Genomic DNA, 20742 nt, shown 5'->3' on the forward strand with positions numbered 1-20742 from the left:
ATCTGTATAGAATCCTATGCACAACAAATATAGAATAGCTATTCTTTATGTGAGCATATGGAAAATCTACAGCAATTCAGTATATAGTCATCACAAAAAAGGCAGAGCAAATTTCAAAGTACTGATAATATAATGCCTTATACATATTTATGATTATGTTATATGTAATATAACATATATAACTTAGTTCAAAAACCTGGGTGGGGGAAATAGGGAGAGGTAGGTAAAATGGTATAAACTTTCAGTTGTAAAACGAATAAGGCCTGAGTATCTGTTGTATAACATGGAGATTACATTGTATAATAGCAATTTGATCAGAAAGAACTTAAATGATCTCTCTGAGCAAAAAAAGAATATTTGAAGTGAAAGATGTGTTAATTCGATGGGGGAATCCTTTCACAGTGTATACATATATGAAATCATTGCATTGTGCAGTTTAAATATCTTACAATTTTATTTATTGATTATAATTCAGTAAAACTGGGAAAATTACAAAGCAAACATTTAAAAACAGTAAAAGGAGGGACGCCTGGGTGGCTCAGTCAATTAAGCATCTGCCTTTGGCTCATGTCATGATCTTGGAGTCCTGGGATTGAGCCCAGACTCCCTGCTCTGCTTCTTCCTTTCTCCCTCTGCCTGCCACCCCGCCGATTCGTGCATTCTCTCTCTCTCAAATGAATAAAATCTTTTAAAAAATAAATAAAAATAGTAAAAGGAAACAAAAAAGCTTTGGACACTTAAATCTATATCCCTAAATTACTCTTGGATTTAAAAAATCATGATGGAAATAAGAACTGTTTAGAAAGGAACAAAAACAAAATTATTATTTAAAACTGGAATATAGGGGCGCCAGACTGGTTCAGTCAATTGAACGTTCAATTCTTGATCTTAGGGTCATGAGTTCAAGCCCCATGTTGGGTGTGGAGCCTACTTAAAATAAAATAAATAAAATAAAATAGTGGAATACAGCTAAAAGAGTACTTAGGGGTAAATTAATAGACAAAATAACTCAAAGCAAAACAAAACAAATTATTTAAAATAAGTGAATTGAGCAAGACCCCCCAAGAAATGAAGCAAACAAAAACCATTGTATCAACAGAAACTTAAGGAAAATAATAGGAAAAATAACAAAGATAAGAGTATAAATTATTGATGTGCAAACAAGGATGAATTCTGATGATGAAGCAATAGAAGCAGACAATAAAAGTCATACTGAGACCAGTGGGGAGAAATTAAAATTCTATGAAGTTCAGTGCTAGGACTAATACAGAATAAGCAGTTGGCATGACTAAAATTCTTTTTAAAGATTCTATTTTTTTTAAGGATTGATTTTATTTATTTATTTATTTATTTATTCATTCATTCATTCATAAGATACGGGGGGAGAGAGAGAGAGAGAGAGAGAGAGAGAGAGAGAAAGGAAGAGATATAGGCAGAGGGAGAAGTAGGGTCCATGCAGGGAGCCCGATGTGGGACTCGATCCCGGGACTCCAGGATCACGCCCTGAGCCAAAGGCAGATGCTTAACCACTGGGCCACCCCAGGTGTCCCTTTTTTGAAAGATTCTAAAGGAAAAGTCCAAATTCTGATTTAAAACAAAGATTTGGAAAAGGAGAAAGAAAAGCAAGAGAGGCTGGGGAAATTAAAACAACTTGATACAAAGGAAGAAGCATGAGTGGGAAATAATATACAGAGTAAAACCAGATCATCAAAGAACGGATAAGTCTTTTTTTTTTTTTTTAGAACATATAAGTCTTTAGAGAGCTGCCGTAAGGGATGTCGATCAGTTACTTAATGAGACTTGAAAGCATCAAAACAATGTTAATGAAAAGATTTTAAAAATCTAAAAAAGTAGGGTCCCTACTAGAAAAGAAAGTAAGTTGATATCACTTGTTGCCATTTTTTTCCATTCTCAGAGGAATGGATAAAACTAAAAATGAAAAAAGTTCAACAAGGAAGAAACCAAAAGATAGATTGAAGTGAGATTAAGGGTGGGCAAACTCATTTAAGAATGTTGATTCAAAAATCTTAAGATATTATCAAAGGGCACTTGAGTAGCTCAGTTGGTTAGGCTCAGGTCATGATCTCAGGGGGGTTTGAGCCCCACTGTCAGGCACCCTGTGGGGAGTCTGCTTCTCCCTCTCCCTCTGCCCTTATCCCTGCTTGTGCTCTCTTTTTCTCTCTCAAATAAATAAAATATTGAAAAAGAAAACAAAAAACAAGCCCCCTTCACTTTCCTTAATATTCCATGCAGCCTTTTACCTCCAAGCATTTGTACTGAGGTTCTAGAACATTACTCCAGCCTCCTCTTGACCCGTTCCTACCCTTTAGGAGTCCTCTTCAACACTGTATTGGAAATGTTCTGACCCCCAGATCTAGGTTGGATACCCTTCTTATGTACTCTTTTCCATTGCGCAGTATTTCCTACCTTTGTAGCAGTTAACATATTCTATTAAAATACTCTAGTTTTCTGTGTCCTCTTCTATCCTCTAAGCTTCCTGAGAACAAGGACTGTGTTCATCAGGTTCACCATTTCTTTCTCTAGCATCAATCAGGCAAAGTGCCAGGTATACAATAGTCACCCAATCAAGTGTCTGATAATTCAATTTTTAAAATACAGATGAAGTTAAATTCTAAGACATCAAGCACAGAAATACAGACTATATGACTTTAGAAGATAAGGTAGCTAATGTTACAAAGTTGATCTTACTGCCTTTGTATATAAAATAAGTTGGAAATATTTGGAGCAAGGGCAGCAGCAGCCTTGATGAATGCCTTGAGTGTTCACTGATAATACTTTCCTAACAACTACTATCAAGGTCACATTTGTTTACAAATTCTTATTAATTCTAAGGAAAAGACTCCTGACTTGAAAGGGCTGCTTCTAAGATATCTTAAAACTAAGATTCTTCAAAGCAACTTGAAAATAACAAAGCTAACAAGCAAGAAATAACCTGGGTTTGCCTTAGAGGGTGCAGAGATTACTTAGGCCTCTGAGCGTCGCTGTTGACCACCTAAGAAGTAAAAGCCTGCAAGACATCCAGTCCAACAATCGGGTTCCCACAACTAAAAGGGCTGGGCATTTGGTCCCCAACCTTCCGGACAGAAAAAAAAAATCAGTCCAGCAGCTTAAATTTCTCTCTACAGTGACCTGGGTTCTGTGAATGTTGGTCTCCTCAGACACTAGGAATAGAGAGTGGAATCTTGCACTGGATGCTGAAGGTTGCCTGGGAGAAAATATTGCAGCAGAAGAAATGGCGGCTCTGCAAAAGTTGCCACAACACGGAAGGCTTATGCTGCTGTGCTTTCTTTTGGCTGTCTTGTGTGAGGCCAGAGCTTGGCAGATGCACTATTCTGTGCCAGAAGAGATTGACAAAGACTCCTTTGTGGGCGACATCGCCAAGGACCTGGGGCTGGAGCCCCTGATACTGGCAGAACGTGGAGTCCGCATCATCTCCAGAGGTAGGACGCAGCTTTTTGCTCTGAATCTGAGAAGTGGCAGTTTGGTCACCGCAGACAGGATAGACCGAGAGGAGCTCTGCGCTCAGAGCGTGCGGTGCCTGGTGAATTTTAACATACTTCTAGAAGACAAATTGAGTATTTATTCAGTAGAAGTGGAAATAACAGATATTAACGATAATGCCCCTCGCTTTGGAGTAGAAGAACTAGAGCTAAAAATCAGTGAAACGACTACGCCAGGATTCCGAATTCCCCTAAAGAGTGCGCATGATGCAGACGTAGGAGAAAACACCCTTCAGAAATACGAACTGAACCCAAATGACCACTTCTCCCTGGATGTGCGAAGCCGAGTGGATGGGAACAAGTACCCTGAGCTGGTGCTGGAGCACCCCCTGGACCGCGAGGAAAAGGCTTTTCACCACCTTATCCTTGTGGCTTTGGATGGGGGCAGTCCCATCCGATCTGGCACTTCCCGCATCCGTGTGACTGTCCTGGATGCAAACGACAATGCGCCTGTATTTACACAGCCCGAATACCGTGTAAGTGTTCCTGAAAGTATGCCCATAGGCACCCGGATACTCACAGTGACTGCCACTGACACAGATGAGGGATACAATGCCCAAGTGGCATATTTTCAAGAGAAAAACCTGGGAGAAACCTCGAAGGTATTTGAGCTTGAGTCGACTTCTGGAGATATAATAATCACAAAGAGTTTAGATTATGAGGATGCCAAAGTCCATGAAATTGATATTGAAGCTCAGGATGGCCCGGGCCTTTTGACCAGAACAAAGGTTATTGTGACAGTTCTGGATGTGAATGACAATGCCCCAGAATTTTACGTGACATCTGCTACTGGCTCAATTCCTGAAGACTCTCCTCCAGGAACCATAATTGTACTTTTCAATGTACATGACAGAGACTCTGGGCAGAATGCATTTATCACATGTTCACTCCCAGAGAACCTTCCTTTCAAGTTAGAAGGATCAGTGGACAATTATTACCGACTGGTTACAACCAGAACCCTTGACAGGGAACAGTTTTCCTCTTACAACATCACTGTGACTGCTAAAGATGGAGGGAAACCGTCTCTGTCCACGAATGCTCACATTTTGCTTCAGGTGGCAGACATCAATGACAACCCACCCACCTTCCCCCACATGTCCTACTCTGCCTACATTCCTGAAAACAACCCCAGGGGTGCCTCCATCATTTCCGTGGTGGCCCATGACCCTGACAATGAGGACAATGCCCATGTAACTTATTCTTTGATTGAAGACACTCTTCATGGTGCACCCCTGTCCTCTTACATCTCCATCAACTCTGACACTGGCATCCTATATGCCCTGTGCTCCTTTGACTATGAGCAGTTCCAGGATTTGCAGCTGTGGTTGACTGCGTGGGACAGTGGGAACCCTCCACTCAGCAGCAATGTGTCAATTAGCATATTCGTGCTGGACCAAAATGACAATGCGCCTGAAATCTTGTACCCCGTCCTCCCCACTGACAGTTCCACAGGCCTGGAGCTGGCGCCCCGCTCCGCAGAGCCCGGTTATTTGGTCACCAAGGTGGTGGCAGTGGACAAAGACTCGGGCCAGAACGCCTGGCTGTCCTACCACCTGCTCAAGGCCAGCGAGCCTGGGCTCTTCCAGGTGGGGCTGCACACAGGAGAGGTGCGCACAGCGCGGGCCCTGCTGGACAGAGACGCGCTCAAGCAGAGCTTGGTGGTGGCGGTGCAGGACCACGGCCAGCCCCCTCTCTCGGCCACCGTCACGCTCACTGTGGCCATTGCTGACAGCATCCCAGATGTCCTGGCTGACTTGGGCAGCCTGGAAGCCCCACGTGACTCCCAAGCTTCAGACCTCACGCTGTACCTGGTGGTGGCTGTGGCCTCAGTCTCCTGCATCTTCCTCGCCTTTGTCATCGTGCTGCTGGCGCTCAGGCTGAGGCGCTGGCACGCGTCGCGTCTGCTCCAGGCTGCAGGAGGAGGGCTGCTGGGCGTTCAGGCCTCGGCCTCGCAGTTTGTGGGCGTGGACGGGGTGCGGGCGTTCCTGCAGACCTATTCTCACGAGGTGTCCCTGACCGCGGGCTCGCGGGAGAGTCACGTGATCTTCCCGCAGCCCAACTATGCGGACACGCTCCTCAGCCAGGACAGCTGTGAGAAAAAGGATTTTCTGTCAGCCGCCCCTCAGTCTTTACTTGAAGAGAAAGGAGAAGAAACATTTTCTCAGGTAAACTCCCTTCACAATATACTTACGAGTTATTGCTAAAATCAACATGTATTTATTTACCTAGCTCCCTCCATTGTTTACATCTTTTCTGTTTCACATATTTCCTTATGAATCTTATCAATTTTTAGGAAATGAGTCCTGATGAATTATTTCTCAGTAGTTCTAACTGTTCACATCCTGTAAGGGGAAGTGGGGCTAGAATCATTGTATAATGAGTATAAATCTGAGTTCATATCACGTGGATATTTAGGTTATCACAGAGAGAGCATTCCATTAGGAACTGGTGTATCTGGTTTCTCATACTTCCTTTCACATCTCTGGACAAATAATCTAATACACCTGAGTCAATAATTCTTTCTCCATTAAAAATATGAAGGTTGAGGAGCTCCTGGCTGGCTCAGTTGGTGAACCATGCTACTCTCGATCTGGGAGTCGTGAGTTTGATCCCCACGTTGAGGGTAGAGGGTTCTTTTTTAATACAATAAGAAGATAATTTAAAAAATGAAAGCTGAATTTTATGTTTATTCAAGTGCTTTAAAATTCAAGGTTTTGTTTTACATTTTAATCTATGAATAATGAAATTCTTTAGTTTCTTCTCACTCAATTTTAATATTTTTTCCTTCAGTTTGACAGTGAGGTGCTTCATTTGATTTGTATGACCTTCTCTATTAAAAAATGGAAATTTAGAAATATATGTGTTTCATTGTGTTTTAGGAAGGTTTGTCATGGTATCTGCTTAGTTAAAAATCTTATTCTAAAGTAGCTATTGCTTGAGAAAGTGATTATTGTTTGCTCTATAGTAAATGGGTTGTGTAATAGTAAACACATTTCTCTTCAATGTTCTTATTTTCTTACATCTGGAACCTTTTTATCATTAAAAATAATATATATCCTCAAGGGATTCAGAGACCATATCAAATAATTGCCTCTAAAAATCCCCCTTATACTTTTCTCCTCTCAAAGATTCCTACTCACAGCAACTGTTCCCTCACCTAACCTCAGTCCCTGTCACAACCACTGTCTTCCTTCCTCATTCCTCTTTCCATGTTGGCTTTTAGTATATTTATTATGCTTTTAATAATGAAAACAAAGACTACAATAATATTCTATATAACTGGGATCATTTTAAATTTTGATTTGGAAGTAATCATATACTAAATCTTGTATTTAATGGTATTATCATCTTTCAAGGTGCTATGATTTTTTATTATATTTAAGGGCATTTGAGGAGAGCTGATCTAAGCCAATGTGTTTCTTGTGTTTATTACTATTACATAATTCTCAGAGATAAAACTGGAACTTATTGTGGAATAATTAATCATAACATCTTTACTTGTAGGTAATAAAATATAAACAGAAAAATTAAAACCAGAATTCCTTTTGTGTTTAGAATATCTCTTCACAAGAATAAACACTTTATGGATAAGTTTATAACACTACATGCTTGAAGTGACAAATATATTTCTATTTCTGTGCTTGGAGAGGAAAACAAATACAGAGAGAGGGTTTCTGGAGCATAAAACACATGTTTATCTCTACTAGTTTCACTTTTGGTCTTTAAAAACCACCCTCACCTACTTCCAGTACCCTGAAGTTCTGTGATTTCTCTCTCACGTCTAGACTTTGGCATACTGTTCTTTCTCACATTTTCCAGGCCTTTTCCCTGATCCACTTCTGTCCTGTTTCTTGGGAGAGCCTTTGCTATCCTTCAAGGCCAGGTTGGAGGCCCTCCCATCACCTTTGGCTTCTCCCATTATGTTAGTTTTCTCAATGCACTGGAATTCCTTGTCTGATTTTATATATTCACAGCTTGGGTGTGTGTGTGTGGGGGGGAAGTGGTTATGTTCATATCATTTACCTTGAATCCCCAATTATATGTTTAAAGAATGGGTTAAATTACAAATATTGAAACTAAGATGTCAGTTTATCAAGGACAAACTTCAATAAATATAACCTATAAATACGGCCGATATTTCTTTGTGGTTTTTAAACTGAACATTTCAAAGCTCCACCATGTTTGAAGAATATTGGTGGTGTTAAGGTTAGAACATGACTTATTGAGGAACTTGACTTTACACACTTTAACATAGAGCAGTTCAACTGTGCTAAATAGACACCAAAACCATTACCTCTGATAAAGAGTGTTTCAGGTGTTAGGAAACTTAAAAATGACTGACATGGGTTTGTCTCAGAGGGTGCAGTAAACCATTAGGCCTCTGAGTGTCGCTGTTGACCACTTAAGGAGGCAAACGGAGCTGGGGAGCTAGTCCACCATTTTCTCCATCCAAAAAAGCAAAGAACCAGTCGATCAGACTCCGGAAGTCCGAGGCTGCTACAAAGCTCACTTTGTCAGTCACCCAGCTCTGTGACCCATAAATTAGGACCATAAAGGGCTTAGTTCCTTAAGAAAAAATAAGATTTGAGTCCGTCGTGGGCAATTGGAACCGAATTCACAGAAAACAATTCACCAAAGAGGAAATGACCAAATACCTGAGATTCAAACACCGCGGAGGACTGGCCCTGCTGTGCATACTTCTGGGGATGCTGTGCAAGTCTGGATCTGGGCAGATCCACTACTCAGTTCAGGAGGAGCTGGACAAAGGCTCCTTTGTGGGCAACATCTCCAAGAACCTGGGACTCGAGCCCTGGCAGCTGATGGAGCACGGAGTCCGCATCGTCTCTAGAGGTAGGACGCGGCTCTTTGCTCTGAACCTGCGAAGCGGCAGCTTGATTACAGCAGGCAGGATAGACCGGGAGGAGCTCTGCGCTCAGATCACACTGTGTCTGGTAAAATTTAATATCTTGGTTGAAGACAAATTGAAAATTTTTGAAGTACAAATAGAAATTAAAGACATTAATGATAATGCTCCTGATTTTCTAACAGAGGAATTGGAAATAAAAATTGGTGAACTAACAGCTCCTGGAACTCGATTTCCACTTAAGACTGCATTTGACCCAGATGTGGGCATGAACTCCCTTCAGAACTATCACCTCAGCCCCAGTGACTACTTTTCCCTGACTGTGAAGCATGTCTCTGGCGGGGCCAAGTACCCAGAGCTAGTGCTGGAGAGGGCTTTGGACCGTGAGCAAAAGAAAGTTCACCAGCTTGTCCTCATTGCTTCTGATGGTGGCAACCCTGTCCTCTCTGGCAACTTGTGCATCCGAGTGATAGTTCTGGATGCAAATGACAACCCACCAGTGTTTACTCAATCTGAATATCAAGTAAGTGTTCAGGAGAACTTGCCAGTGGGTACCACGCTGCTCACAGTGAATGCCACTGACCCTGATGAAGGATTCAATGCTCAAGTGTCCTATATTCTAGATAAAATGCCTGGGAAAGTCGCTCAGATTTTTTATCTCAATTCAGTGACTGGAGATATATCAATTTTGAGAAGTCTAGATTATGAGGATGCTATGTTCTATGAAATTAAAGTTGAAGCACAAGATGGACCCGGTCTTCTTTCAAGAGCTAAGATTTTAGTCACAGTTCTGGATGTGAATGACAATGCCCCAGAAGTTACAATCACTTCTCTTACTGGATCAGTCCCAGAAGAGGCTACTGCTGGAAGAGAAATTGCCCTTATCAATGTGCATGACCGAGATTCTGGGCAAAATGGGCAAGTCACAGTTTTTGTCCTGGGAAATATGCCGTTTAATTTAGAAAAATCAATAGACCAATATTACCGATTAGTGACAGCCAGATCTCTAGATCGTGAACAGGTGTCTGAATACAACATCACTCTCAGAGCCACAGATGGGGGAAATCCCCCACTGTCCACAAACACTCATATCATTGTGCATGTTGCAGACATCAATGACAACCCACCTGCCTTCAGTCAGGCCACCTACTCTGCCTACATTCTTGAAAACAATCCTAGGGGAGCTTCCATCTTCTGTGTGACCACCCAGGATCCGGATAGCATCCACAACGCCCACATTACTTATGCACTGACTGAGGATACTATCCAGGGAGTGCCTCTCTCCACCTATGTCTCCATCAATTCCAACACTGGTGTCCTGTATGCGCTCTGTTCCTTTGACTATGAGCAGGTTAGAGACCTACACCTATTGGTGACAGCCTGTGACAATGGGAACCCGCCACTCAGCAGCAATGTGTCAATTAGCATATTCGTGCTGGACCAAAATGACAATGTGCCTGAAATCTTGTACCCCACCCTTCCCACCGACGGTTCCACAGGTGTGGAGCTGGCTCCCCGCTCCGCAGAGCCCGGCTACCTGGTCACCAAGGTGGTGGCAGTGGACAGAGACTCAGGCCAGAACGCCTGGCTGTCCTACCACCTGCTCAAGGCCAGCGAGCCTGGGCTCTTCCAGGTGGGGCTGCACACAGGAGAGGTGCGCACAGCTCGGGCCCTGCTGGACAGAGACGCGCTCAAGCAAAGCCTGGTGGTGGCGGTGCAGGACCACGGCCAGCCCCCTCTCTCGGCCACCGCCACGCTCACCGTGGCTGTGGCCGACAGCATCCCAGACGTCCTGGCCGACCTAAGCAGCCTCGAGTCTCCTGACAACCCAGACGACTCTGACCTCACGCTGTACCTGGTGGTGGCTGTGGCCGCAGTCTCCTGCATCTTCCTCGCCTTTGTCATCGTGCTGCTGGTGCTCAGACTGAGGCGCTGGCACGCGTCGCGTCTGCTCCAGGCTGCAGGAGGAGGGCTGCTGGGCATGCAGGCCTCGGCCTCGCAGTTTGTGGGCGTGGACGGGGTGCGGGCGTTCCTGCAGACCTATTCTCATGAGGTGTCCCTGACCGCGGGCTCGCGGGAGAGTCACGTGATCTTCCCGCAGCCCAACTATGCGGACACGCTCATCAGCCAGGACAGCTGTGGGAAAAGCGAGCCTCTTCTGATAACCCAGGATATATCGGAAACGAAAGGAAACTCCAGCTTACTTAAGGTAGGTTTCTTTCTTTCTTGGAATATTATAAAGAACAATTATGCTGGCATGGCTAATATAAAGATTTTAATACACGTTTTTTTGAAAATAAAACAACGTGGTAGTCCTCAGTTTTGTTTAAATATTTTTTTCTCTCTTCTTCTGGGCTTATGGTAGAGCTGATCTTCCTGACGTGGTTATGACTAAGTAGGCCTAAGTAACTAGTTCTATTATATAATAAATGACAATAATATGTGCCTCTCCCTGGAGGAAGCTCCTGTTGGCATTGTAAGAATTTCCAGATTTCTAAGTTATTTTTTGAAATTGTGGTTGTTCCTTCTATCTGAATGCTTGAATATAACAAGAGCTCTGTGGTTGTCATTCACTAATGTGTATACCTTTGATAAATAGACCTTTTTCATTTTAATTTCCTGTGATTTGAGGTTTGTTGCTCCAAACTATTTAGCTTATCCTCACTGGCACAAATAAAAAAATAAATAAATATTAGGTATTTTAGAGTCCTGTAAAATGATGCTTGCTCTTTCCATGCCATGCCATATTCTTCAACTCAATGACATAAAAACTGTTGAGTAAAAAAATGTAAAGTTTGGTCAAATGTTTTTACGTGGCCTGTATTTCTTACTGTGTATACCTGAGGTATGCGTGATGTATGTGCTCATTCATACTGATTTCAGCCTTTTGTCTGAAGGTGGGGAGGTCAATTGCCTAAATTGTTAGGAGTCTTGAAGTGACATTTCTTGTCCTTTGAGAAGGATAAGAAAATGCCAGAGATATGTTTCAGTCTCAGCAGGACAATTCCAGACCAGCTACTCCAACAATGGACTAGAGTCCTTTCTTGAGCCAGAAATTTTTGGCTCATTTTGAAATTTATGAAATTCACCCATCAAATCACCTCAGACAGTCACCCAAAATCTATTTCATTAGGTTTCAAATAAAGTAACATATCTCTCCCTCAATACATTAGAAGGAGATATTATATTCAATAGTGTGAGATGCAGGGCCTGAGCCAAATAACTGAGAGCATAGCAGAGAAAGGTATATTTTCACTCAAACATGCAAATACATCACAGAAAAAGCACATGATCTTCAAAATGTCTTCTTTAAGGAAGAGTCTTTATATTAGTATCACTTTCTTCATAATAAGAAAAATTGCTAAATGGGTAGTGCCCCCAGGAACTTCAGCTGCTCTAAGAGATTTTCTAATAATCCTGTATAAAACAAAGTCTACACGAATGTTATGAAAATGTACAGAGAGTACAAAGACTGTACAATTTCCATCAACTTGTATAGATGCTGAAAAGTCTCAGACATTCCATTTTCATAGAAAGGATTTTCTTAAGGATAGGCAAGAATTCATTACAATAGAAAGGGAGAAGGTTAATGGCAAAAGGAAGAGAAAATATAAATTCATAAAGTAGGGAAAACAATGAAAATAATGTCATAGGAAAATAGTCTGTTATGACTGGAGTGTAATGTGAGTTTGGATTAACATTGCAAAACAGGAGAATAAATCATTACATTGATATCTAATTTGGTAATGCATTTGAAATAAAGGTATTTGTTTTAGTTTTCCAAGGTGAGTTCAAGGATTATAAGGTAAGTTCCAAAACGGAGTGTCTAAGGACTCTCAACACCTCTCCAAGATTTACCAGTGATCAAGTCAAACTCACTATACTTATCAATGGTATAAATCAGCTGGATCTGAGTATTGGCATTATGGTGTATTACATATACATTCATATAATAAAAAGCACCGATTTCATAAAAATAATAAATATGGCATTCACAAGATTCAGCTGTATAAAAGCATATGTATTAAATTGGTCACTAACAAAGTTATCAGGCTGTGCTGTACTTAATGAGAAGACTACCTGTTTTTAAAAAGTGAGCAATACATTAAAATAAGTCTAGGGTCTTGACTTTTTTGCAAAGATTGTATCTTTGAAAAGTATTACTGAATTGATAAAGTATTTTTGGAGAGAGTTAAAATACTATATAAAGGAGGTTATGGATTTTACAAAAATGTATGGATCATAGTTCACGAAAGTGTGGGTAAAAAGCCAGTAACTTATTTCATCTGCACTACTCACGCCAGTGTTCACCAATACAGTGAAATCACTGAAGATATTTTTACCCCCTAAACTGAAAAAAGGTGGTATGCCTTGTGAATTTTTTAATGCAAAAAAGAATGTAAAATGATAACAATACTTATGAAATGATAAAAACTAGAACATGCCAAATGTAGAGGGTAAATATGAATACTTAGGTTTTCAACAAATAAGATACGTAGATTTGAGAGCTTACTCGTGGAGGGTAAATGGCTGGACAATATGCAGTTCTCCCAGACAACCTCCGGGCGCCGCTGTTGACCAAAGGGAAGAAAGGTTCTAAATTCTGTGGGAGACTTAGGCGGTGTTTTCCTGCTTTGTCCTGCGCACATAAGAAGGCGGAGGCTGTACCCACCAACTCAAGTCCTGCCCTCAAATCACAAAAGCCCAGGTGCTGTCTTTGATTTTTTTAAACATCTCAGAGACATCCTGAAAAGAAGCTTCCCAGTGAGATAAAAAAAAAAATGCAAAGAAGCTCCGGAAAAACTGAACTGATGAAAATTCAGGTACTGTTTCTCTTTCTGCTGTCTTTGCTGTGGGGGGCTATATCCCAGCAGATCCAGTACACTATTCCAGAGGAGCAGGCCAAGGGCTTGCGGGTGGGGAACCTTGCCAAGGACCTGAAGCTCAGTGTCCAGGAGTTGCCAGCTCGAAAACTGTGGGTTAGTGCAGAGAATTTCTTCAGTGTGAGTACAGAGAGTGGGGATTTGTTAGTGAATGGTAGAATAGATCGAGAAGAAATTTGTGGGAGGAAATCGGAGTGTACACTAGAATTTGAAATGGTTGCTGAAAATCCAATGAATGTTTTCCATGTGATTGTTGAAATCCAAGATATTAATGACAATGCACCACGTTTCATGGCAAAAGTCATTGACTTGGAAATCTGTGAGTCAGCCTTACCAGGTGTAAAATTCCCTTTGGATTCTGCACAAGATGCAGATGCAGAAAGTAACTCACTGAAGATATACACTATCAACCCCAATGAACACTTCTCTGTGACAATGAAGGAAAGTCCTGACGGAAGTAAATACCCAGAATTACTGCTGGAAAAACCTCTGGACAGAGAACAGCAGAGCTCTCACCAGTTAATCCTGACTGCCATGGACGGTGGAGACCCTCCCCTAAGTGGCACCACCCAGATTCGGATTCAGGTCACCGATGCCAATGATAATGCTCCAGTGTTCAGCCAGGACACATACAGAGTTAGCCTCCAAGAAAACGTGCCCTGGGGGACCTCTGTGCTGCAAGTGATGGCTACCGACCAGGACGAGGGTGTTAATGCAGAGATCACCTATGCCTTCCTCAGTGCCTCAACAAGTACCAGCCTCCTCTTCAATCTCAATCCAAATACTGGTGACATTACAACCAATGGTACACTGGACTTTGAAAAGACAAGTAGATACATGCTGGTTGTAGAAGCCAAGGATGGAGGAGTGCACACCGCTCACTGTAATGTTCAGATTGAAATTGTTGATGAGAATGACAATGCTCCAGAGGTTACATTGATGTCCTTTTCTAACCAGATTCCAGAGGATTCAGATCTTGGAACTGTAATAGCCCTATTTAAAGTGAGAGACCAGGACTCTGGGCAAAACAGTCTGGTTACCTGCTATATTCAGGAAGAAGGTCCTTTCAAATTAGAATCCACCTCCAAGAATTATTACAAGCTGGTGATTGACAGTGCCCTAGATAGGGAGCAGATGGCAGAGTACAATGTCACCATTACAGCCACAGACAAGGGCAAGCCATCCCTATCCTCCAGTAAAAGCGTCTTCCTACACATCACCGATGTCAACGACAACGCGCCAGTTTTCCACCAGGCCTCCTACGTGGTCCACGTGGCCGAAAACAACCCTCCTGGAGCCCCCATCGCCCAAGTCAGCGCCTCCGACCCCGACCTGGGGCCCAACGGCCGCGTCTCCTACTCCATCGTGGCCAGCGACCTGGAGCCACGGGCGCTGGCGTCCTACGTGTCGGTGAGCGCGCAGAGCGGCGTGGTGTTCGCGCAGCGCGCCTTCGACCACGAGCAGCTGCGCGCCTTCGAGCTGACCCTGCAGGCCCGCGACCAGGGCTCGCCCGCGCTCAGCGCCAACGTGAGCCTGCGCGTGTTGGTGGGCGACCGCAACGACAACGCGCCGCGGGTGCTGTACCCGGCGCTGGGGCCCGACGGCTCGGCGCTCTTCGACACGGTGCCGCGCGCCGCGCAGCCCGGCTACCTGGTCACCAAGGTGGTGGCGGTGGACGCCGACTCGGGACACAATGCCTGGCTGTCATACCACGTGCTGCAGGCCAGCGAGCCGGGACTCTTCAGCCTGGGGCTGCGCACGGGCGAGGTGCGCACGGCGCGTGCCTTGGGCGACAGGGACGCGGCCCGCCAGCGCCTGCTGGTCGCTGTGCGGGATGGGGGACAGCCGCCCCTGTCGGCCACAGCCACGCTGCTCCTGGTTTTCGCTGACAGCTTGCAGGAGGCGCTGCCAGACGTCAGCGAGCGCCAGGCGCCCGCTGATCCCCAGGCTGAGCTGCAGTTCTACCTGGTGGTGGCTTTGGCCTTGATCTCCGTGCTCTTCCTCCTCGCGGTGATTCTGGCGGTTGCCCTGCGCCTGGGACGCTCCTCCAGCCCCACCACCTGGGGCTGCTTTCAGCCTGGTCTGTGTGTCAAGTCCGGACCTGTGGTTCCTCCCAACTGTAGCGAAGGGACTTTGCCTTATTCCTACAATCTGTGCATTGCCTCACAATCAGCTAAGACAGAGTTTAATTTTCCCAACCTGAAACCAGAAATGGTTCCTCCTCGGGATCTCCTTTGTGATGATCCTTCTATGGATGGATGTGTCAGCAATGAAGACCCCCAACTCGTTTATGAATCAGCTTTTGCCTCTCACGTGAGTTTCTGCAAACCTACTTTTATTCTCCGTAGTGCATAATTATTTTTTACTGTTGTTCATTTTTCTGGTGATAATTCTAGTCAAAGAGGTGTATGGGACGGGTGGAGTTTGGTTCCTTGATTGTTCAGTAGTCTTGGCAATTGCCTAATTAATACTTCTCAATCTGTACTGTTAACAATTTTGTATGATCAGAAATTATTGCTAAAGAGAGCTTGTTCTTGGATGCTACTTTTAATAATAACACTGCCTTTCTTAGTTGATGTGTGATACCTTTTTTATTTTTTTGTGATACCTTTTTTAAAGCTTTATTCTTAGTATATGGTTTGCCAAAGTGAGCACTCAAGCTTTATTCTTTATAACTGTAGTTACAGTTCTACTTAAGTTAGTTTATGTTCATCTTCATCAAATATATTATAGTTTTTCATCTTTTGCTGCAATGTGTATTTTTAGTAGAGCCTTCATAATTATGCCTCTTAGCACTTCTTTGCCTTATCACATGTAGTAAAGACCAATTTGATCACTAATTTTGGATCAATTTTATTCACACTCCATAATCTCATTCAAAAATAAATTTCCAGTCACCTGGCTGGTTCAGTCAGTAGAACATGTGAGTCTTGATATCTGTGTTGTGGGTTCCAGCCACACACTGGGTGTAGAGATTACTTAAAAATAAAATCTTTAAAAGAATCTTAACCATTCTTTAGTAATTTATTTTTATATTCTTTTTACTTTGTCAGTTACGATAAGGAATGTAATGAAACTTTTTTTTAAAGATTTATTTACACAGAAAGAGAGAGAGAGAGAGAGAGAGAGAGGCAGAGACACAGGCAGAGGGAGAAGCAGGCTCCATGCCGGGAGCCCAACATGGAACTCGATCCCTAGACTCCAGGATCGTGCCCTGGGCCAAAGGCAGGCACAAAATCGCTGAGCCACCCAGGGATCCCCAAAACTTTTTGTATATAAAGCCTCTCTCATATTTCTTTTTTTAAGTATAGGTTTCTGAGAAGTGAGTCTAAGTTTTTCTTTTTTTTTTTTTTTTTGAGTCTGTTTTTCAAAACATCGCATTTTACCTCCCAATCCCCAGCAATTTGTGAGTCCTTTGAGGAATGTGAAAATTACCTTTAATTTGCTCCCCAAAGTCTTAATGATTTTATTACTCTGAATAAATAATGGACTTTCTTGTCTGATTAAAATTTATGAATAACTTCTAGAAGCTAGTTAGCATGTGAGGAATAATCTAAAGAATTGGCTACTTGGTGCTTTATATCAAATTTTGTAAAATTAGTTAATTAGTCAAAGTACTCATTTATAAGAAAACTGAAACATGCAGTAATAACATATATATGACTACTAAAAATTTTCCTTTTTTGTAGTTATTTCTAAAACCAGATCTACAATAAACTTATAAATGATAGTAAAATAATACCTTCTGGATGTGTCCTTATGTGAAAAAAGATACTGAAAATGTCTGTTTTTTTTACAAAGTTTCCATTTAACTTTTCTGTCATTCTTTATTTTAATATCAGTTACTTATTATTTTAGGCTTTGCAGTTATATTAGTGATACACTCATTAAACATTGGAAAAACTTTCAGTGTTTGAGTGTCTACTCTGTGGAAGGTGCTGTTCTAAAGTTTTAGTACACACTGTGAACATGATGGTCACAAACATAGCCTGTGACCTAAAATCTTCTAATACAAAATTAATGAACAAATTAACTTCCCAGACCTACTATCATATTTGCCAAGCCCATTTGCACAGGATAGCTCTTGAACAGTAGATGTTTTCTTAAAAGGGAATTCAAAAGTTGCCCCAGATTCTAAAGGGTCAACTCATGTGAGGGAACTTATTTCTATAAGGAAGGACTAAATCTCCAACTTCTCTGACCTGACACTGTTTTTTCACCTACCTATGCTTTCATTCTTCAAGTTCATCCTTGTTTCTGGAAAGGATAAATGTGTCTCTTACACAGTGCACTGCACCAAAAATGGACTGTGAAAATAAATAATGGAAAAGTTTAAAGGATAAAAATTCTTAGAAAAAATCATTTTTCTTTGAAAATAAATAAATTACTTTGGAAGCTTTATTGTACAGTAAGCTTTGGGTCATGCTTGGATTTTCATTGCAAATAAAAACAGGAGCTTGAATTTTATTCTTTTAGGAGAAATAGGTTATGAAAAATAAATGATATAAACAGGTAGTGCTTTTCTTCACCAAAAATATATTGCAGTAACAGGTTAGGACTCTGAGTGTCGCTGTTCACCAATCAGGGGAAACGTAACCAGGAATTTAATCGGAACCAGAAGATTTCTGCATCACAAAGTATTAGCCCTGTGGCTTTAGGAAGCTTAAGACTGGACACCAGAATTCCAACATCCAATGGTGAAAGCACATAATCTTGGACCCTGAAGATCCTGGGGCTCCTCTGGTCTCCACTGAGGAAACACCCAAGCGCAAGCTATTCCACAGCGGGGCGGTAATGGCGGCTCCTCCTTATCACCCAGACTGCAGCCGGCTGGTCGGGATTTGCGTTCTCCTGGGGGCCCTGTGGAAAATCCAGGCCGAACAGATCCGCTACTCTGTGCCTGAGGAGCTGGAGAAAGGCTCTTATGTGGGCAATATCGCCAAGGACCTGGGACTGGAGCCCCGGGAGCTGGAGGAGCGTGGAGTCCGCATTGTTTCCAGAGGTAGGACGCAGCTCTTTGCTCTGAACCTGCGAAGCGGCAGCTTGGTCACGGCGGGTAGGATAGACCGGGAGGAACTATGTGACAGATCTCCAAAGTGTGTAGTAAGCCTGGAGATTCTTCTGGAGGACAAAGTGAAGATTTTTGGAATAGAAGTGGAAATTATCGATGTTAATGATAATGCGCCCACCTTTGGGATAGAGCAAAGGGAAATAAAAGTTGCTGAAAATGAAAATCCTGGGACAAGATTTCCTCTTCCTGAAGCTTTTGATCCAGATGTAGGAGTAAACTCCTTGCAGGGTTACCAGCTCAGCTCGAATGTTCACTTCTCCCTAGATGTGCCAAGTGGAGCAGATGGCATTAGGTCCCCTGAGCTGGTGCTGGAGCTTGCCCTAGACCGAGAAGAAGAGGCAGTTCACCACCTCCTTCTCACTGCCTTTGACGGAGGTGACTTGGCTCACTCTGGCACTGTCAAGATTCATGTAACACTTGTGGATACCAACGACAACGCTCCTGTATTCACTCAGCCAGAGTACCATGTGAATGTTCTGGAGAACGTGCCAGTGGGCTACCGGCTACTCACTGTAAAAGCCACTGATCCAGATGAAGGAGCCAACGGAGAAGTAACCTATTCTTTCCGCAAAGTGAGAGATAAAATGTCCCAACTATTCCAATTGAATTCTTTGACTGGGGACATAACAATATTGGGGGATCTAGATTATGAAAACTCTGGATTTCATGACATAGATGTAGAAGCCCATGATGGACCTGGTCTCCGAGCCAGAAGTAAGGTACTGGTGACAGTTCTGGATGTAAATGACAATGCTCCAGAAGTCACTGTTACATCTCTCACCAGCTCTATCCAAGAAACTTCTTCCCCAGGTACGGTAATTGCACTTTTCAATGTACATGACAGTGATTCAGGAGAGAATGGCCTTGTCACATGTTCTATTCTGGATAATCTGCCATTCACACTTGAAAAGACCTATGGAAATTATCATCGGTTGTTGACACGCAGAACACTGGATAGGGAAGAGGTCTCAGAATACAACATCACAGTAACTGCCACTGATCATGGAATTCCACCACTGTCCACAGAAACTCACATATTACTGCAGGTGGCAGACATCAATGACAACCCACCTGCTTTCCCTCACGCTTCCTACTCTGCCTACATTCCTGAAAACAACCCCAAAGGAGCCTCCATTTTATCCATGTCTGCCCAGGACCCTGACAGCATGGAGAATGCCAGAGTCACTTACTCCTTGGCTGAGGACACACTCCATGGGATGCCTCTCTCCTCCTATGTTTCCATCAACTCTGATACTGGTGTCCTGTATGCACTGCGCTCCTTCGACTATGAGCAGATTAGAGACCTGCAACTGTTAGTGACAGCCAGCGACAGCGGGGAACCTCCACTCAGCAGCAATGTGTCCTTGAGTATTTTCATTCTGGACCAAAATGACAATGCCCCCGAAATCCTGTACCCCACCCTCCCCACTGATGGTTCCACAGGTGTGGAGCTGGCACCTCGATATGCAGAGTCTGGCTACCTGGTCACCAAGGTGGTGGCAGTGGACAGAGACTCGGGCCAGAATGCCTGGCTGTCCTACCACCTGCTCAAGGCCAGCGAGCCTGGGCTCTTCCAGGTGGGGCTGCACACAGGAGAGGTGCGCACAGCTCGGGCCCTGCTGGACAGAGATATGCTCAAGCAGAGCCTGGTGGTGGTGGTGCAGGACCACGGCCAGCCCCCTCTCTCGGCCACCATCACGCTCACTGTGGCCCTGGCCGACAGCATCCCAGACGTCCTGGCCGACCTAAGCAGCCTCGAGTCTCCTGACAACCCAGACGACTCTGACCTCACGCTGTACCTGGTGGTGGCTGTGGCCTCAGTCTCCTGCGTCTTCCTCGCCTTTGTCATCGTGCTGCTGGCGCTCAGGCTGAGGCGCTGGCACGCGTCGCGTCTGCTCCAGGCTGCAGGAGGAGGGCTGCTGGGCGTGCCGGCCTCCGCCTCGCAGTTTGTGGGCGTGGACGGGGTGCGGGCGTTCCTGCAGACCTATTCTCATGAGGTGTCCCTGACCGCGGGCTCGCGGGAGAGTCACGTGATCTTCCCGCAGCCCAACTATGTGGACACGCTCCTCAGCCAGGAGAGCTGTGGGAAAAGCGAGCCTCTTCTGATAACTCAGGATATATCGGAAACGAAAGGAGACGCTAGTCTTCATCAGGTGAGTCAATGTTGCCACATCAAAACATAGGCAGAGAGCAATATAAATGTCTCCAATTGAATAAGATAGGTAATATATAAAGACATTTGTCTTTTAGTCTTCTATTACTTTAAAGGGGAGGGGCAAGTGATACCTCAAAAATAATATCAGTTACTACTCATAAAAGTTATTTCATTTGTAGTCTTCATTCAGTTTTAGTCTCAGCAGCAATTTCTTAATTTTATACCTCTAAGCATCTCCATCCTTTAAG

The 20742-nt window shown here is 43.5% G+C and overlaps 1 protein-coding gene across 6 annotated transcripts in view; it reads left to right on the plus strand.

Moving 5' to 3' along the window:
• The window catches only part of LOC112934395 (protocadherin gamma-C4), a 186454-nt gene that overhangs the window by 16810 nt on the left and 148902 nt on the right, over positions 1-20742 (plus strand). The window contains exon 3 of one of the 6 annotated variants that reach the window (XM_072749813.1): positions 3147-5686. The exons of 2 other annotated variants lie outside the window; for them this stretch is intronic. In XM_072749813.1, coding sequence (XP_072605914.1) covers positions 3164-5686 — 2523 coding nt within the window. In that variant the 5' untranslated portion in view covers positions 3147-3163. Of the gene's footprint in view, positions 1-3146; positions 5687-7917; positions 10595-11589; positions 15582-16630; positions 20493-20742 lie in introns of those variants that run through there. 3 more of the 6 variants (XM_072749817.1, XM_026017919.2, XM_026017838.2) reach the window with 3 other exon arrangements.

Source organism: Vulpes vulpes, chromosome 2, assembly GCF_048418805.1.
Source record: "Vulpes vulpes isolate BD-2025 chromosome 2, VulVul3, whole genome shotgun sequence".
In the NCBI taxonomy this organism is placed as follows: Eukaryota; Metazoa; Chordata; class Mammalia; order Carnivora; family Canidae; genus Vulpes; species Vulpes vulpes.